Genomic DNA, 17185 nt, shown 5'->3' on the forward strand with positions numbered 1-17185 from the left:
ATAAAATCAGATCATCAGAGTGATGTAAGAGTTGAACATTGCTAAAGTCCTTCTGAACTTAATAGGCGACATTTACAAATTATGCGTAAAAATAAAGCAAGACTTTATGCAATGAACTTTTGGAAATTCTGCTGCATATTTGTATCATCTTAATTTATTTTACATTTCTTTTTTCCATGGTAAGTTTATAGTAAGATTCACAGACACATGATTTCACACACACACGCACGCACACACACACTCACTCACAAACATAAAAAGTGAATCACTGGTTAGTCATCAATGGTTCATTATCAAGCACTGTTTGAAACATTGAAACATTGTAGAATTATGCCAGTTCTGTAGGATTGCTACTTTTAATTTAAAAGTGCAGTGAGTCTTATATGGGAGAACAATAATTATTTTCCTAGAAATTGAACTCCCTAACAAATTCACATGAGAGAGTTATTCTGAATATTTATAATATCATATTTTTATCCACTAAATTTTCTGAGTTTGACTTTTTTGGACTTACCCCACACGCAAAGAAATTATTTTTTGTGACATTAATATATTACATTAAGTTTTCCATTTAGTAGAGAAAAAGGTCATGACATATTAGGACATTGAAGAGGTATGTTTTGGTTAGAAGTAAATGAAGCGTTGATTAAAATGGGCTTTAAAATAAACTGAACTGGGAAGAACAACCTAACTCCATAGCTCTTGTCTCTAGAAATGAAGTATGGGTGGTCTATGAGTCAGTGCATTTTCTTGGTCTTCCTGATTCTTATTTGTACGGTACTAAGAAATCTAAAGTCTTAATTAAGAATTTCTCTTGGTCAACAGCTAACAGTACAATGATTTTGACTATTGTTACTGAAGCCAAATACAGGCGGTCTAGTTCTGCAAACTAGAGACAGGAAACCCTGATAGAAATTAATGAAATGGAGACATCATGAGGAAATGTAGGGGAAGGAAATGGATGAGTGCATAGAAGCATAGTTAAAAGAACAAGACTTCCCTATTACAAACTGATAGAAATGGTCTCTAAGAAGCCTTTTGTTGAAATAATTCTTTACGATTCCTACAGGGATATATCTATCTATTAATTTATTTAGTATTTGTATTATTGTGATATAATTGATAATATTGTGTAAGTTTAAGGCATACAATGTGCTGATTTCATACATTTATATATTGCAATGTGGTTACCACTATAGCCTTAGCTATCATTTCCATCATGTCACATGATTATCATTTCCGTGGTGAAAACATTTCAGATCTAGTCTCTTAGCAACTTTGAAGTATATAATACAGTATTGCTGACTATAATCACTATAAGGTACATAATCTCCCCAGAGCTTATTCATATTCTAACTGTAAGTTTGTACCCTTTGACAAACATCCCAATTCCCCTACAACCAAGACCCTGGTAACCAGTAATCCACTGTCTCTGTAAGTTCTGCTTTTTTTTTTTTTTTTTTTAAGATTCCTCATATAATTCATTGCATACTCTGCCTTTGACTTAGCATAATGCCCTCAAGGTCCAACCATGTTGTCTCAAATGGCAGGAATGTATTTAAAACACCTGAAACTAATGAGTGTCTACATGTTGAGTGGAGGACAGTATAAAACAAGCGTTAAATAACTAACATAACAATTCTAAAACAAAACAGCAAATACTATCAATACATGCAATTGAGGACCACAGTAAAAGTTTCAACATTTTTATTACTGAAGCATAGAATGGCTTCATGTTAGAATGTGTCAGTTTATAAAATTAGATTGTAATGAAAAACTTCATAATGCTAATTTCATATAAAATCACAAGCCTATTTGATTTAGTGCCATTTGTGTTGCCATTCTTATTGACATAGAACATAGTGTTTCAAAAGATGTGGATTTCCAGCAAGACCCATAATGCTAGATTCCATGTTTACATAAAAATAATTTAAAAGCTCATTAAAGAAATATTTTTAATTTGACCATTAATTTTAAACATACAAATACTTATTTCCCATGAGTTTTATTGATTGTTACTGAATTTTAATGAGAATACTTACCTTATCAATCTGGTAGATTTTGTTTTGCACTTAAAAAAAAATCTTTAAAGAAAGTAGGCATTTTACAGAAGGGGATGAAGCAAGCCAAATAATTATGCTTATCTTCACACTATGTCGAGATCATTTCAATAATCTTTATTAATATTTTACTAATATTCTGTAATTTTTTGAGGTACAGGTCACAACATAGTTTTTTGAAGAAAACTGTTTCTAATTTCCCTTTGATTCCTCTGCTAATAACACATCTTTAAATGATCCTTAATTACGTATTGTAACGGGTTAATAGTTATATTTCATTAGATCATGGATTCACATATTTAAAACTCTATATGGTGTATGGAAATTAGGGTTATTTTGTATAAGGTTTTATTTTCTTGTCTATACAGAAAGATACTTGTTTTATAATTCAGAACAGGGAGGACTAGTCTTTTATTGCATATCATCATCCTCCTTGCTAAAGAAAGAATACCTTACAGAACTGGAATCCATTTTTCAAAAAGACCATAGACTTAATTTCTTGTAACTATGTATTTTCTCTTCAGGAACATTTGTCATCCAGGTGACAGCAAGTGATGCTGATGATCCTTCAAGTGGCAATAATGCTCGTCTCCTGTACAGCTTACGACAAGGCCAACCATATTTCTCCATTGAACCAACAACAGGTATTCCTGGAAGAAACGAAGTGCAATTCAACATGATTCTAAGGCAAAGTCAGAGCAAAAGTTCTCTGCCTACAAACATGTTGTAAAGTAGACGTGATGTTTCAATAAATAAATGGGTTGTAATGTTAAGCATTTAATTATTTTTAATCTTTTAGCTGGTTTTTCTAAGGTTGGGAGATTGGATTTTTCTCACCCATACCACAAATGATTTGTGTATGGGATATAAAACATACTTAAGGATTATTACAAATTAATTACAGAACTACAGACAACCCAATTTAAATATATGGGGAAAAGACATTTACAAACAATTGGCAAAAAATCGACAAACAAAAAGCCTGCAAGCATATTAAAATTGCTCAACCTCATTAGTCATCATGGAAATGCAAATTAAAATCACAGAGTTCCACCTGTACACCCAGCCAGAATGAGATTAAGCTGAGTTTATGGCTGGGTGTAGGAACTTAAAAAAAAAGTTCTGTATTGTATGTCTTTTTGATTCACATGAATACAACATTTGCTTTTTCTGTCCTTCTCCAATTTCTGTTAATCAATAGAATACTTTATAAAATAAATTTAAAAATTGCTCTTATTTATTTACATCTATTAAACAGTTAAGAATTATGTGCCATTGATTGATGGACAAATATTGATTGCTTTGGTCACTACAAAGATTAAACCCATATAAATGAGCTTATTTATAGTCTCTAAAGATGAGAAAAAAAAAATACCTGACTAACCAACAAAGAATGTGGCAAGTTCCAAAAGCAATAAAATTCTGTGATTGTTAATGAGACAAATATTATTTCCATCTTGATGACATGAAAAGCTTTAAAAAATTAAAGCATGTGTTGGGTCTTTAAGCATTTGTTATTGATTCATTCATTTAGCAAGTATTAAATAGGTCAGCCTTTATCAGTCAAGTTTCTTTTGAGAATCAGATTCTGAAAAATATGATTTGAGTGACTATATTCTTAATTCTCCCCAGGATAATACCTAGTTTCTATTATTCTGAAAGTACAGATTAAAGTTATTTTAATACATGCAATGGATGCCTTAAGACATTCCCTTACACAATTTTGGTTGAGAAGGGTTGAATATGCAACAAGCATTGTACAGTATACTAGGTTTACAGCAGGACACCATTGCAACATTAAAAAAATAATAATAGGGCTTCCCTGGTGGCGCAGTGGTTGAGAGTCCGCCTGCCGATGCAGGGGACACGGGTTCGTGCTCCGGTCCGAGAAGATCCCACATGCCACGGAGCGGCTGGGCCCGTGGGCCATGGCCGCTGAGCCTGCGCGTCCAGAGCCTGTGCTCCGCAATGGGAGAGGCCACAACAGTGAGAGGCCCGCGTACCGCAAAAAACAAAAACAAATAATAATAATAATAAAAGGAAAGCAACAGGGACTCTTTTCTCTTGGAACTTACAAATAAATATTAAACATTTGTGTATTAATAAATACATGCACTAAGTTTGTGAATATTATGAAGTGAAATAAACAAGGTTCAATAGAAGAAAGTAAGAACTCCTTCATATTGTGTGGCCAAGGCAGAATACACTGAAACCAGAATGCTGAGCTGTGACGTGACCAACGTGAGGAGAGCATGGAAGGCATTCTAGGTTATGGGAAGAATGCATAGGAAATTCCTGAGAAAGGAGAGTGTTTAAGCTCTTAGACTAACTAGACACCAATGTGAAAAAGCACCGAGGAGGAGACTAGAAAATGGGCTATCTGTGTAGTAGATGTGTGCTGGGTGACACTGGATCTTCACAACCATTTTGATCACTGTCTGTTCCTCCAGCCCTCACTGGAGGGCTGAGCAAATTAGCTAAACATATTGAGCAAATTAGCTAAAGCAATTAATTGTATTAATGGAGGAGCAGTAGAGCCGACAGCAAGACAGCAAGACAATTGGAAGCCAAAGCACAGAAGTGGTAAGTTTTCGAGTGTGTAAGAGGATCTAGGAATATATGTCCTTTATCCATTCTGAAGGTAAGAAGACAGGTTGAAAATAAAGTCAGCAAAGTTAATTGAAGCCTCCATACATGGGAAGTGAAGGCCTCTGTGTTCGTCTCACTCGCTGACTAATCTCTACACCTAATACTCTAATACTATTCTCCTTTGCTAATAGGAAACACAATCCTCTGTTGAGTCACACACAGGGAGATATTAGGAGCATGTGTTTCATATATTCCATGGTTTCCATACTGATTCATATAATATAGTTGTGAAACACTTCAGTCCACAATTAAAATCTCATCATAATGTGGTCCAATTTGTCCTTCTTTTATTTTTTTACAGGTATCACAATTTTTTAATTAACACTTTTTCCCCAGACATATTTGAAGATTAGCCATTCTCTTTCTTATATTTGTATTATGTGTTCCCCAAATCTTTAGGATTACAACCATTCTATTCACCACCTTAAATTTTTCCTAGGTTGTTTTCAGTGATGATTAACTTTTTACTAAATAATTTTATAGAAAGTGGACACTTATTACCACATTTCCATGGTCCAATATGTATATGAATATCTCTATTGGTGGATTATGAATAACTGTGAGTCAAAAATCAGCTCTTCTTCATATATTGTGACTCAAAATAAACTTAACATCACAGGTGCACAATATTTTTGCATAAATTTGGTATTATAGTTTTACATGTATCCATAATAAACTAACTTCTTCTAAGTTTAGGGGAAAAGTTAATTGTAGAGCCCTAATATTATGTTAGAGAAGAAAGCAGAAAATAAGTTGAGGTAAAGATAAGACATTCTTCTTCTCTCCCTGTGGTTTATCCTAACACAGTATTTTATTAAGATTCCACTACTATTAGTATTGTGATGGCCACTCTAAACTTCAGGCAGAGGTGGTGATTGACTTATTATTGTTGTATTTTTTTCTCCAGGGCAGCATCTAGCACATTGTAGTCGTTCAAAATGTGTCAAAAGAATGATTTTATGTTTGAATTCTTAAGAAATTAACTAGGAAGATGCCATGGTTAATAATGAAATAATAATTATAGTTTATTATGTCTTTAAAGGAGTCATAAGAATATCTTCTAAAATGGATAGAGAACTGCAAGATGAGTATTGGGTGATTATTCAAGCCAAAGACATGATTGGTCTGCCTGGAGCACTGTCGGGAACAACAAGTGTATTAATCAAACTTTCTGATGTTAATGACAATAAGCCTATATTTAAAGACAGTAAGTAAAAAGGATTCTAATAAATAATTTTTGAAAGTATGGGAAATAGCACAAACTAAGTCTTGATTTAGCAAAGTGTTTAAAGCATCTGCTTTCAGATTTAGGGTAGTGTCACTCTTTCCTCCAGATTAACTTGTTGGCAATTTTTAATTTGTACAATCAAATGAACGGTTCTTTTAATTTTCCCACAATGAAAGAGACACAGTAGCACAGTTACACTATTACTTCCTGAAAACAGCAAAATATTACCAACTTTAAAGTAACATTTCTCCCACTTAAAAAAGGAAAATCTCACAAAGCAGTCTGTGGAATGACCTGCTATATGCTACTAAGGAAGTCAAGAATCCCTTTAAAGAAAAATTATACTGAACATGCTCCTTTTTTTAATTCTAAAAAGATTTATTCTTTAGGATATTAACACCTGTGATTATTTTGTACATTTTAGCATAAATTACAAATGATATATGAATGACTAGTTCTTTGTAAGTTTTATGCAAGTTACTTTTGAAAAGTAAAGAGAAAAAACCTTATTTATATTTATATCTATGTATTTCAAATATAACTGCCAGTATTTTCTTGTGACCAAAACAATGGGGTCATCTGACTTCATCTTTCTCTCTCTTTTTAAAATTTATTTTATTGAGACATAGTCGATTTACAATGTTGTGTTAATTTCTACTGTACAGAAAAGTGATTGAGTTATACATATATATAATTCTTTTTGATATTCTTTTCCTTTATGGTTTATCAGAGGATATTGAATATAGTTCCCTGTACTATTCAGTAGGACATTGTTGTTTATCCATTCTATATACAATAGTTTGCATCAGCTAGCCTCAAACTCCCAATCCATCCCTCCCCCACCCCCATCCTCCTGACAACCACAAGTCTGTTCTCTATGTCTCTGAATCTGTTTCTGTTTCATAGGTAAGTTCATTTGTGTCACATTTTAAATTCCACATATAACTGATATCTTATGGTATTTGTCTTTCTCTTTCTGAGTTACTTCAGTTAGTATGATAATCTCTAGGTTCATCCATGTTGCTGCAAATGGCATTATTTCATTCTTTTTTATGGTTGCATAATATTCCATATCTTTCTTTTCCATTTCCACTAATGGAATGGAATTAATGCAATCCAGGCTCAGATTCTCAAAGTCAAACTGTTACCCTTAGAACTCAACTATTTGTTTTTGGACTCTACCGTCTTTAATTCATACTTATATTGGGTTGGCCAAAAAGTTCGTTCAGGCTTTTTTGTAACATCTTATGGAAAAACCCAAACGAACCTTTTGGCCAACTCAATATTTATTGGTTATTTTAGGTATCAGAGAATTCTTGAGTGAAATTGAAAAACTCTTTTAATTAAATTTAATTTGGCATGGTGGAAGGATACAATAAAAATAAACCTAAGAATATTGAGAAGGTATACATATGAATAGAAATTTGGAAATTATATGTACTGGTGAAGGGACTTCCTAAGATATATTTAAGAGAAAATAATAGATACTCAAAAAGATATGAGGGAAATGTTCAGATTGCAAAATAATAAAGGGAGAGAGAGAGCAACAGAGAGAGGTATTTAGAACAAGTAATTGGTGAAAAGGGTGGGTATGATTTTCCTGACAGTCCATAATAAAGGGAGGGTGTTATATTTAGGAGTTTTTTATGTTAATTATCTGTGCAAAATATCCTGAATTTTGTTTTTAAAGGTTTATTTCGCTTGACTGTCTCTGAATCTGCATCTGTTGGGATGTCGATTGGAAAAATCATGGCATATGATAATGACATAGGAGAGAATGCAGAAATGGATTACAGCATAGAAGATGATTCAAAAACGTTCGATGTCATTACTAATAATGAGACCCAAGAAGGAATAATTATATTAAAAAAGGTAGATGCATTAAAATTATTTGTTTTGCATAATAATGCAAAATCAAATCAGAAATGCATATATATTTTGTGTAACCAGTTTTTGCTTTGTTACGTAATTAAAATAAGACCCTGTGATTTAGTTTAGGGAGCAAAAGAAAAGATATATTATATGTGCTTTTATAAAAAATTCTAAGATATTTCATTTTTTAGAATATTAACATATATGATTATTACCTACATCTTAGTATTAATTACAAATAATAATATACAAATAGCTAATTATCAGTTTTATGCAAGATACTTCTGAAAACATAAAGAAAAAAGCTCAGTTATTTATATTTTATATCTATATATTTCAAATATAATTGATGAGAGAGTTAATTGTTACCGAGATCTTTTGAATTATATTGTAGAGTAGTTTTTTTTAAAAGATTTTAATACACAGGGGAAACTTTTTGAAATTATCTTAAATAACAGGAAATTAATTCTCAACTCCATATTTATACTCAGAAAAGTATACTTTTAATCCTAGATAAAAAATATAATTATTAACCCAAAACATTTTATAATAGACATAAATAACAAAATACACATAGGGATTTGCTACACAACTACTTAATGAAAATATCAGAGGGATCCAAGAACATAAATAGTAAAACCTAACTGGAAAGCAACTGAGACTTAATTTAACAACAAAAACTTTTTTTTCTTAAGTAATTCCTCGGGTCACTGATACCAGTTTTCTGTGTACACTGCATTTCTTTGCAGAGAGTAGACTTTGAGCACCAGAACCACTATCGTATTAGAGCAAAAGTTAAAAACCGCCGAGTTGATGAGCAGCTCAGGAAATACCATACTGAAGCTTCCACCACTTTCATCAAGATCCAGGTGGAAGATGTTGATGAACCTCCTGTTTTCCTCCTCCCGTATTACTTATTTGAAATCTTTGAAGGAAGCCCGTACGGATCATTTGTAGGCACCGTCTCTGCCACAGATCCAGATCAGAGGAAATCTCCTATCAGGTATGTCTGGAAGGCCAGCTTTGCATTAGTAAATGAGGGAACACAGATTAGCTTGAAAATAAAATTTCATATTAATGTAACAAGGATATATCTAGATCTGTATTTCTCTCTAAGGTACTTATAAAATTTGCAACAGTTTAAACAAGTTGAAACAGGAAGCCTCACTATTGGTTAAGATGCAGTGAAATAAGAACTTGAAAACGTGCAAAAAAGAGGCAATCACCAACTAAAATTAGATACAGTCAACTCTCTATTAATTGGGGTAAGAAGGTGAGGGAAAAGAAACCCTTGATTATGCCAAATCAGAGCAGAAACAAAGCTGATCACAATGTGGTTCATCTAAACACTGTTTAATTAAAATGATATTCAAAAATAAACTAAGCTTTTATAGGGTACTGCTAAAGGAGTAAAAGTGAAGTAAGTCCAATCAATTAGAAATAAATTTCTGTGTTGCAATTAAACAATATTTACCATCTATTAAATTAGTCTGTTATATTCAGGTAGTATATTTTCTTTCTGTTTTTTTTTGTATTTGCATCATAGTTCTGGTTAAAAATAAAAGCAAAACCTTTACATGTTTCCTTCCACCACCTTCCCTTGCTCATCCATTTTCCATACTTTACAGTCCAGGGACTTACACAAACTTCCATATATTTATTAAGGTGCTGGGTACTGCTTTGCTCTTTGGAAGAGCTACTGACACAAAGAAGAGCTTCTTTAAATTTCTGAGAGAGACGATGCTCCCACTTTTCCACTGTAATTCCTAATCATAAAATGCTGCCTTCTAATATGTAGATACAGTTCCTATTTATTAGCAGGAACTTTAATAATGAATATAAGTATATATGTGTGTGTATATACAAGTCAGTAAATTAATTGTTTAGATTTTAAAGAGTATATTAACCTGTTTGTTTTTCTGACAATACTAAAGAATACATAATTTTAAAAAATGCTTTCATGATTGAATCTTTCATTATATTATTCTTTATAATAATAAAATTGTAGAAACAATTTAAATATCTAATCTCAGTGGTGTAAATAAGGCAATGAATGATGAATGCTTTCTAATGATGCTTATGAACATAAAGACATGGCATGATTCTTTAAAAATAATACAAAATCAAAAATAATAATAATAATAAAAAATCATTAGAGTCGTATGTTTACTACAAGTAAAATATTATGTAAAATAAATGAGAAAAATAAGTGAGCACACCCAAATATTAACAGAGGTTGTGTTTTTTTGGTTTTGTTTTTTTAATTTAATTTAATTTATTTTTTATACAGCAGGTTCTTATTAATCATCAATTTTATACACATCAGTGTATACATGTCAATCCCAATCTCCCAATTCATCACACCACCACACCCACCTGCCCGCCACTTTCCCTCCTTGGTGTCCATATGTTTGTTCTCTACATCTGTGTCTCAATTTCTGCCCTACAAACTGGTTCATCTGTACCATTTTTCTAGGTTCCACATACATGCGTTAATATACGATATTTGTTTTTCTCTTTCTGACTTACTTCACTCTGTATGACAGTCTCTAGGTCCATCCGCGTCTCTACAAATGACCCAGTTTCATTCCTTTTTATGGCTGAGTAATATTCCATTGTATACATGTACCACATATTCTTTATCCATTCGTCTGTTGATGGGCATTTAGGTTGCTTCCATGACCTGGCTATTGTAAATAGTGCTGCAATGAACATTGGGGTGCATGTGTCTTTTTAAATTATGGTTTTCTCTGGGTATATGCCCAGTAGTGGGATTGCTGGGTCATACGGTAATTCTATTTTCAGTTTTTTAAGGAACCTCCTTACTGTTCTCCATACTGGCTATATCAATTTACATTCCCACCAACAGTGCAAGAGGGTTCCCTTTTCTCCACACCCTCTCCAGCATTTGTTGTTTGTAGATTTTCTGATGATGCCCATTCTAACTGGTGTGAGGTGATACCTCATTGTAGTTTTGATTTGCATTTCTCTAATAATTAGTGATGTTGAGCAGCTTTTCATGTGCTTCTTGGCCATCTGTATGTCTTCTTTGGAGAAATTTCTATTTAGGTCTTCTGCCCATTTATGGAATGGGTTGTTTGTTTTTTTAATATTGAACAGCATGAGTTATTTATATATTTTGGAGATTAATCCTTTGTCTGTTGATTCATTTGCAAATATTTTCTCCAATTCTGAGGGTTGTCTTTTTGTTTTATTTACGGTTTCCTTTGCTGTGCAAAAGCTTTGAAGTTTCTTTAGGTCCCATTTGTTTATTTTTGTTTTTATTTCCATTACTCTAGGAGGTGGATCAAAAAAGATCTTGCTGTGATTTATGTCAGAGTGTTCTTCCTATGTTTTCCTCTAAGAGTTTTATAGTGCCTGATCTCACATTTAGGTCTCTAATCCATTTTGAGTTTATTTTTATATATGGTGTTAGTGACTGTTCCAATTTCATTCTTTTACATGTAGCTGTCCAGTTTTCCCAGCACCACTTACTGAACAGACTGTCTTTTCTCCACTGTATATCCTTGCCTCCTTTGTCATAGATTAGTTGACCATAGGTGCGTGGGTTTACCTCTTGGCTTTCTATCTTGTTCCATTGATCTATGTTTCTGTTTTTGTGCCAGTACCATATTGTCTTGATTACTGTAGCTTTGTAGTATAGTCTGAAGTCAGGGAGCCTGATTCCTCCGGCTCCATTTTTCGTTCTCAAGATTGCTTTGGCTATACAGGGTCTTTTGTGTCTACATACAGATTTTAAGATTTTTTGTTCTAGTTCTGTAAAAAATGCCATTGATAATTTGATAGGGATAGCATTGAATCTGTAGATTGCTCTGGGTAGTATAGTCATTTTCACAATATTGATTCTTCCAATCCAAGAACATGATATAGCTCTCCATCTGTTGGTATCCTCTTTAATTTCTTTCATCAGTGTCTTATAGTTTTCTGCATACAGGTCTTTTGTCTCCCTAGGTAGGTTTATTCCTAGGTATTTGATTCTTTTTGTTACAATAGTAAATGGGAGTGTTTCCTTAATTTCTCTCTCAGAATTTTCATCATTAGTGTATAGGAATGCCAATTTTGTATCCTGCAACTTTACCAAATAATTTTGTATCCTGCAACTTTACCAAATTCATTGACTAGCTCTAGTAGTTTTCTGGTGACATCTTTAGGATTCTCTATGTATAGTATCATGGCATCTTTCACAAGTGGAAGAGGCTGTCTTTAAACATCTTTCACCTGTGCATTATAAAAGTACTTTAAAATTCTTGAAAGATCTGGTGGAGTTGCACCTACTTGGGAATCTCTAGGCTTTGTATATGGGCTTGGCTATTATGTGCCTCAGTTTTTCTTCTGGGAAGTGGGAATAGTAGAGGCGTACAAAGATTAAGAACCTGATATAAAGACATCCTTATATGTATGGAAGAATCTTTTGTTTCTATCATTCTGTCAAGAGCTCTTAGCAATGAGAAAACATTACATAGCCACATTCTATTCACTCAGCATTTTTAGAGGAATGAAGAGTCTTTAAAAAAGGAACTGTGAAGCAAACCAAAGATTAAAACTTTATTTTTTAAGCTTTTAGTTCAAGCTCTTTCTAATATGTATTACACACTTCTTTCCTTTCTTAAATGGTGTGTATTCACTATTATTTTAAATGTTACTGATGACTCAGGGTCATAATTTTTTAAAACTTTTATAAGGAAATAATCTCAAACTTTTGGTTGGTTTTATTTGGAATGGTGTATTATAGAAACAGGATACTCTGTACCCTTACTACAAAATATTAAACTACTGTTTCGTTTTGTCAACAAATCTAAGTAGGAAATGTGACCACTTGTGGATATGTAAGCAAATTGCTTATAAAGGTTTAAAAATGAGTAGAGCTAAAACCGAATTCTTTTAAAGCTTAATTCTTTGTAGTTTCTGTTTTAATTTTCCCCTCAACACCAACCTACAAATTAGTGTGATATTTTTAGAGAACTGTCAATTCAAGATTAAAATATTCTCATCTTTTGCCACATAATTATGGTAAATCTCATTGATGTCTTATCAAAATCTTTAGGAATATATATGCAATGAGAAGGCATCACTGAACCCTAGTTATTACTCTTCTTTAATTTTAATTATTGATCATTTGCAAGCAGATAAGACATGTTGAGTACTTCAAAGTCTTCTTTCATTGTGGAATTTGAGATTATTTTCCGGGCTTTTGCATGAGAGAATTCTATTATCTGGCTTCTTTCCATGCATGATCTAATAATAGCACATCACACCTACTATCCTTACTTCCTCACTTTCAGGAGATATGTTTATATATGTATATATGTTTATATATGTATATATATAGATATGTTTATATGTGTATACACACACATATATGTATATAAATATATGTAATAAATACATACTTTATTTTTATTAGATATTATCTAATTATTTCCTTAAATAAAAACAAACATTTCTCATATGTCAGCAATCAAGTAAATATAATATGATGCACAGATTTAGAAAGTAACTATGTGGTGTAACAAGGAGACTCAGCAGCCTAAACTGAGAATTTGTTTTACATTGCTTCAAAGGAAAAAATAGGTTCACAAGCTTTCATTTTTACCCCCGTTTATTTGTACTTCTCTTCATTTTGCAAAAGACATTTGCCATTTCTTTTTAACCAAGTCATTCACTTATGAAAATTCTCTTCTGGGAATAAGAATGAGTGACATGTGTCTAGATTTCACACATGTCAATTGAAATCTAGAACTGTTTTAGGTTTTTGGTGTTTTTTGTTTCTGTCTCCATTGAGTTGAATCTTAAATGTAGAATGCACCTTTCTGAAAATTGTTCAGCATTGCATTAGCTGTGTAGAGTGTGGACCTGATAATATTTTATTGCTTAAAAAGAGTGTTATACACTCTTTAAAGAGTATTATATGGGGAAAATAATTAAATTAAGGAGTTATTTTTCTGTGTGCAGGTATTCTATTACCAGAAGCAAAGTGTTCAGTATTGATGACAATGGTACAGTCTTCACAACTAACCCTCTTGATCGAGAGATTAGTGCTTGGTATAACCTAAGTGTTACAGCCACAGAAAAATGTAAGTACTCATTTGGGAACCATATATTGGTTCCCCATATTTTTTAAACCATTCAGTAATCTCTAAACATAGAGACAAAAGCTAAAGTGTTGCTGAAATTAGAATTAAATGGTATTTTATATGTCAATTCATACATGTGTATTTAATTTATTATTTTAAATTCAAAATGTCTGCACATTCTTACTACATCTTATTTATATACTTACCACTAAATATCTTCATTTTTATTATGGCAATAAATAATGTTTAATGCAAGAAATAAATCATGGAAAATTCAGAAAAACACAAGAAATAAACAAAAAATCCCTTGAAATTCTAAGAACTTTTAATTATATAATTATATGTTCTTACCATATTTTTCATGAATGCATTTTTAAATCAATTTTTAAAAATTGAATATAAATTTTGTAAGTTTTTTCAAACTGGATATATAAAATATTGCCCAGTAAAATGTGTTCAAATTAAACTCATTGTGTCAGCAGTGCTGACAGTCACATCTTTAATAATCAGTAGTGACCAGTTTTTTTCCACAGAGAAGCAGATGATTCCATTTTCAGGTTGCAAAACATAGATAAAATCATCCCAGTTTAACACTTAGATTGTGTCTTCAGAATTCTCAATCAGAATTAGATCAACCATATTCATTCAGGCTCAAAAGAATAGATAGAACACAATGGAAAGGATTATCAAAATCTTCCCTATTACTTAGTCAATGGTTTTAATATAGTACAGTAAAGGATTCAATTTGTGAGTTTTCAATATTTTAGATTGCATCCTTTCAAAACTGATTTTGCATAGAATTTTAGTAATCGTGTTTACTTTCTTGGCTTGTTCTTTGAAAGTCTTTGAACATATATCTTACTACTCACCTTATTGAGCAGTAGGCTGATGAGACGGTGGAGTACAAAGCATCTCTTGCATACTTTTTGTCATACATTGAATAGCTCTTTGGAAACTGCAGAAAGACTGGGTCTGGGTTTTGAATTTTCTGTTTAACTAAACGATAAATGATGGGGAGCAAATGTTGCAGGGGAGTAAATGCCTGCTGCACAGAAGAAACGCCAAGGCTTTTGGTGTCAGAAAACACAAAGATGTTTGTCTAAAAGCAAGAAACTTTTATTCATTGCATATTTCTGAGAACAAATTATTTATATCATTACTTACAAGACTGCTGAGAAAAGAATTCAAATCAGTTCAAAGGAGGACTGGACATCTTTGAAAAATGTGTTTCTATGTAAAGTAGCCTTCAACTATTGAAAGAGCATGTTTTAATGAATTTATGTAAATAATTAGCCACTGTAATCTTATTTTATATATAAGGGGAATTTTTTGTAAGACTATATCATTAACTTCTGTTAAATGAGAAGTACTACAATTTAAGTTATTAAAAAGCAGAGTCTTTAAAATGTGTTATTTGTATTGTTAGACATAAATATTGTGTCCTCTTCTCTAAGAGGAAGGAAGGAAAGACTTTTCCCTAATTTTCAACAGGTAGAGTTAAGCCTCTTTTTTTTTTTAAGTTTGTATTTGCCCTTATGAATTACAATTGCAAATATAATGCTTTGTGATTTTAAAAGAAAGAGCATGTAAGATTATAAATAAAAACACTGAGACCAACAAAAGAAACTCCCTCTCCCCACTCTTCAATGTATGTACCTTCCCATGGCTTTTTAAAATAAAAAAGAAAGATTTAAAATAATGATATACAAATATACAATACCTTATGCTGCAAATTGTTTTTTAGCACTTCACAAAACATCATGTATATTACTTCTAGTTAGTAGATAAATAAAATAATAGTATTTAGTGTTTATTGCTTATTTATATAAGTGATCTTCTAAATGTTTCATATGTATTAATTCATTTAATCTTTATAACAGCTCTATAAGCTTGTTACTAGTATCATTTCCATTTTACAGAAAACCAACTGAGACAAACAGTGGTAAGCATTTTTCTCAAATTGAGAACCAAGATTAAAATACATTTTTAAAGTTCATGATATTACTACATGTGTTACATTGATGCATTCATTTTTAATAAGCATACACAATTTCATAGTTTGGTGGTAATTTATTTCCCCAATCCCTTTTGGGTTACTTCCAGTTGTTTGGTTGGGATGCAAACAATTCTGGAATAAATAAATTGGATTACAGACGCTTATATATTGGTGCCTTGGACTGTAGCATAGGTTTCCCAAACTAATGACTGGGTCAAAGATATGTGTAGTTTAACTTTTACTATCCATTGCCAGATTAGGTTCTAGAAAGGACTAACATCCCACTATTTTTAATCCTTCCACCATCACTGGCTCTGTGTTTCATATTTAACACAAGGACTAAATTATCATTCTCCTCATTTCTGGTGAGCAAGCGCCTTTGTGAAAGTTATGATAGAGCAACACATCTCAACTGCAGGCACTTTTACCTCCTAGTACATTTGACCATGTCTGAAGACAATTTAGATCATCACAACTAGAGTGGACGGTGCTCATGTACCTGACTATCTCCTTTACTTTTACTACTTTTCCTCAACAGCTCCTACAGTCCATGGCAGATACAAGGCACTGGATTAACACTGGTTGAGCTGAATGTGTTGAGAACATTTTTTCTAGGCTGTATTGTTGATAAATAGATGAATTATATACCTATCCTGTCCTCAGCTTTTATTCAAGTAAAATAAAAATATACCACGTAGCCTCTAATGCAGTTTTCATGACCATTTTTCCCCTAAAGACAGCATTAGCATTCTTTATTTTCATTCCATTTATTCAATTTGCAGACAGTATAGAACAGAGTTCTGCAGTCCCTGTGTATGTGCAAGTTCTCGATATCAATGATCATGCTCCTGAGTTCTCCGAATACTATGAGACTTACGTTTGTGAAAATGCAGTCTCTGGTCAGGTAAGAATCCATAATAAATTGCCGACGTCGAAACATTGCCTTGTGTTATATAGAATAACTTTTGCTATGTATTCCTCCCACTTTGAAATGATAAAAATAAGCGTTATTTAGCTATATTAATTTCATGCTTTAATGCTGTAAATTCTGTATAATTTAAATTTCTTTCTTTTAAAAAAATATATAAACTTCACATTTTCTACTTCCAAATTCCTCAAATGTTTGAAAAATCTGCTAACAGTCAGGATTCAAGAGTAAATCCTTTGTACTTTGTCAGTTCAATAAAGAAAAATTATTTTTTGTGATTCCATAGAATAAATAATTTTAATTAACTTTTATTTTTCCATTCATCATGAAGATAAAGATAAAATGATATATAAAATA

General features: G+C 32.1%; 1 protein-coding gene across 5 annotated transcripts in view; it reads left to right on the forward strand.

Moving 5' to 3' along the window:
* CDH19 (cadherin 19) overlaps positions 1–17185 on the forward strand; it is an 81548-nt gene that overhangs the window by 38775 nt on the left and 25588 nt on the right. For all 5 annotated transcript variants that reach the window (XM_060170684.1, XM_060170685.1, XM_060170686.1 and 2 more), the window contains exons 5-10: positions 2585–2704; positions 5752–5916; positions 7628–7809; positions 8559–8812; positions 13783–13904; positions 16683–16804. In XM_060170684.1, coding sequence (XP_060026667.1) covers positions 2585–2704; positions 5752–5916; positions 7628–7809; positions 8559–8812; positions 13783–13904; positions 16683–16804 — 965 coding nt within the window. The remainder of the gene's footprint in view (positions 1–2584; positions 2705–5751; positions 5917–7627; positions 7810–8558; positions 8813–13782; positions 13905–16682; positions 16805–17185) is intronic.

This window comes from Lagenorhynchus albirostris, chromosome 14 (assembly GCF_949774975.1).
Source record: "Lagenorhynchus albirostris chromosome 14, mLagAlb1.1, whole genome shotgun sequence".
Classification (NCBI taxonomy): Eukaryota; Metazoa; Chordata; class Mammalia; order Artiodactyla; family Delphinidae; genus Lagenorhynchus; species Lagenorhynchus albirostris.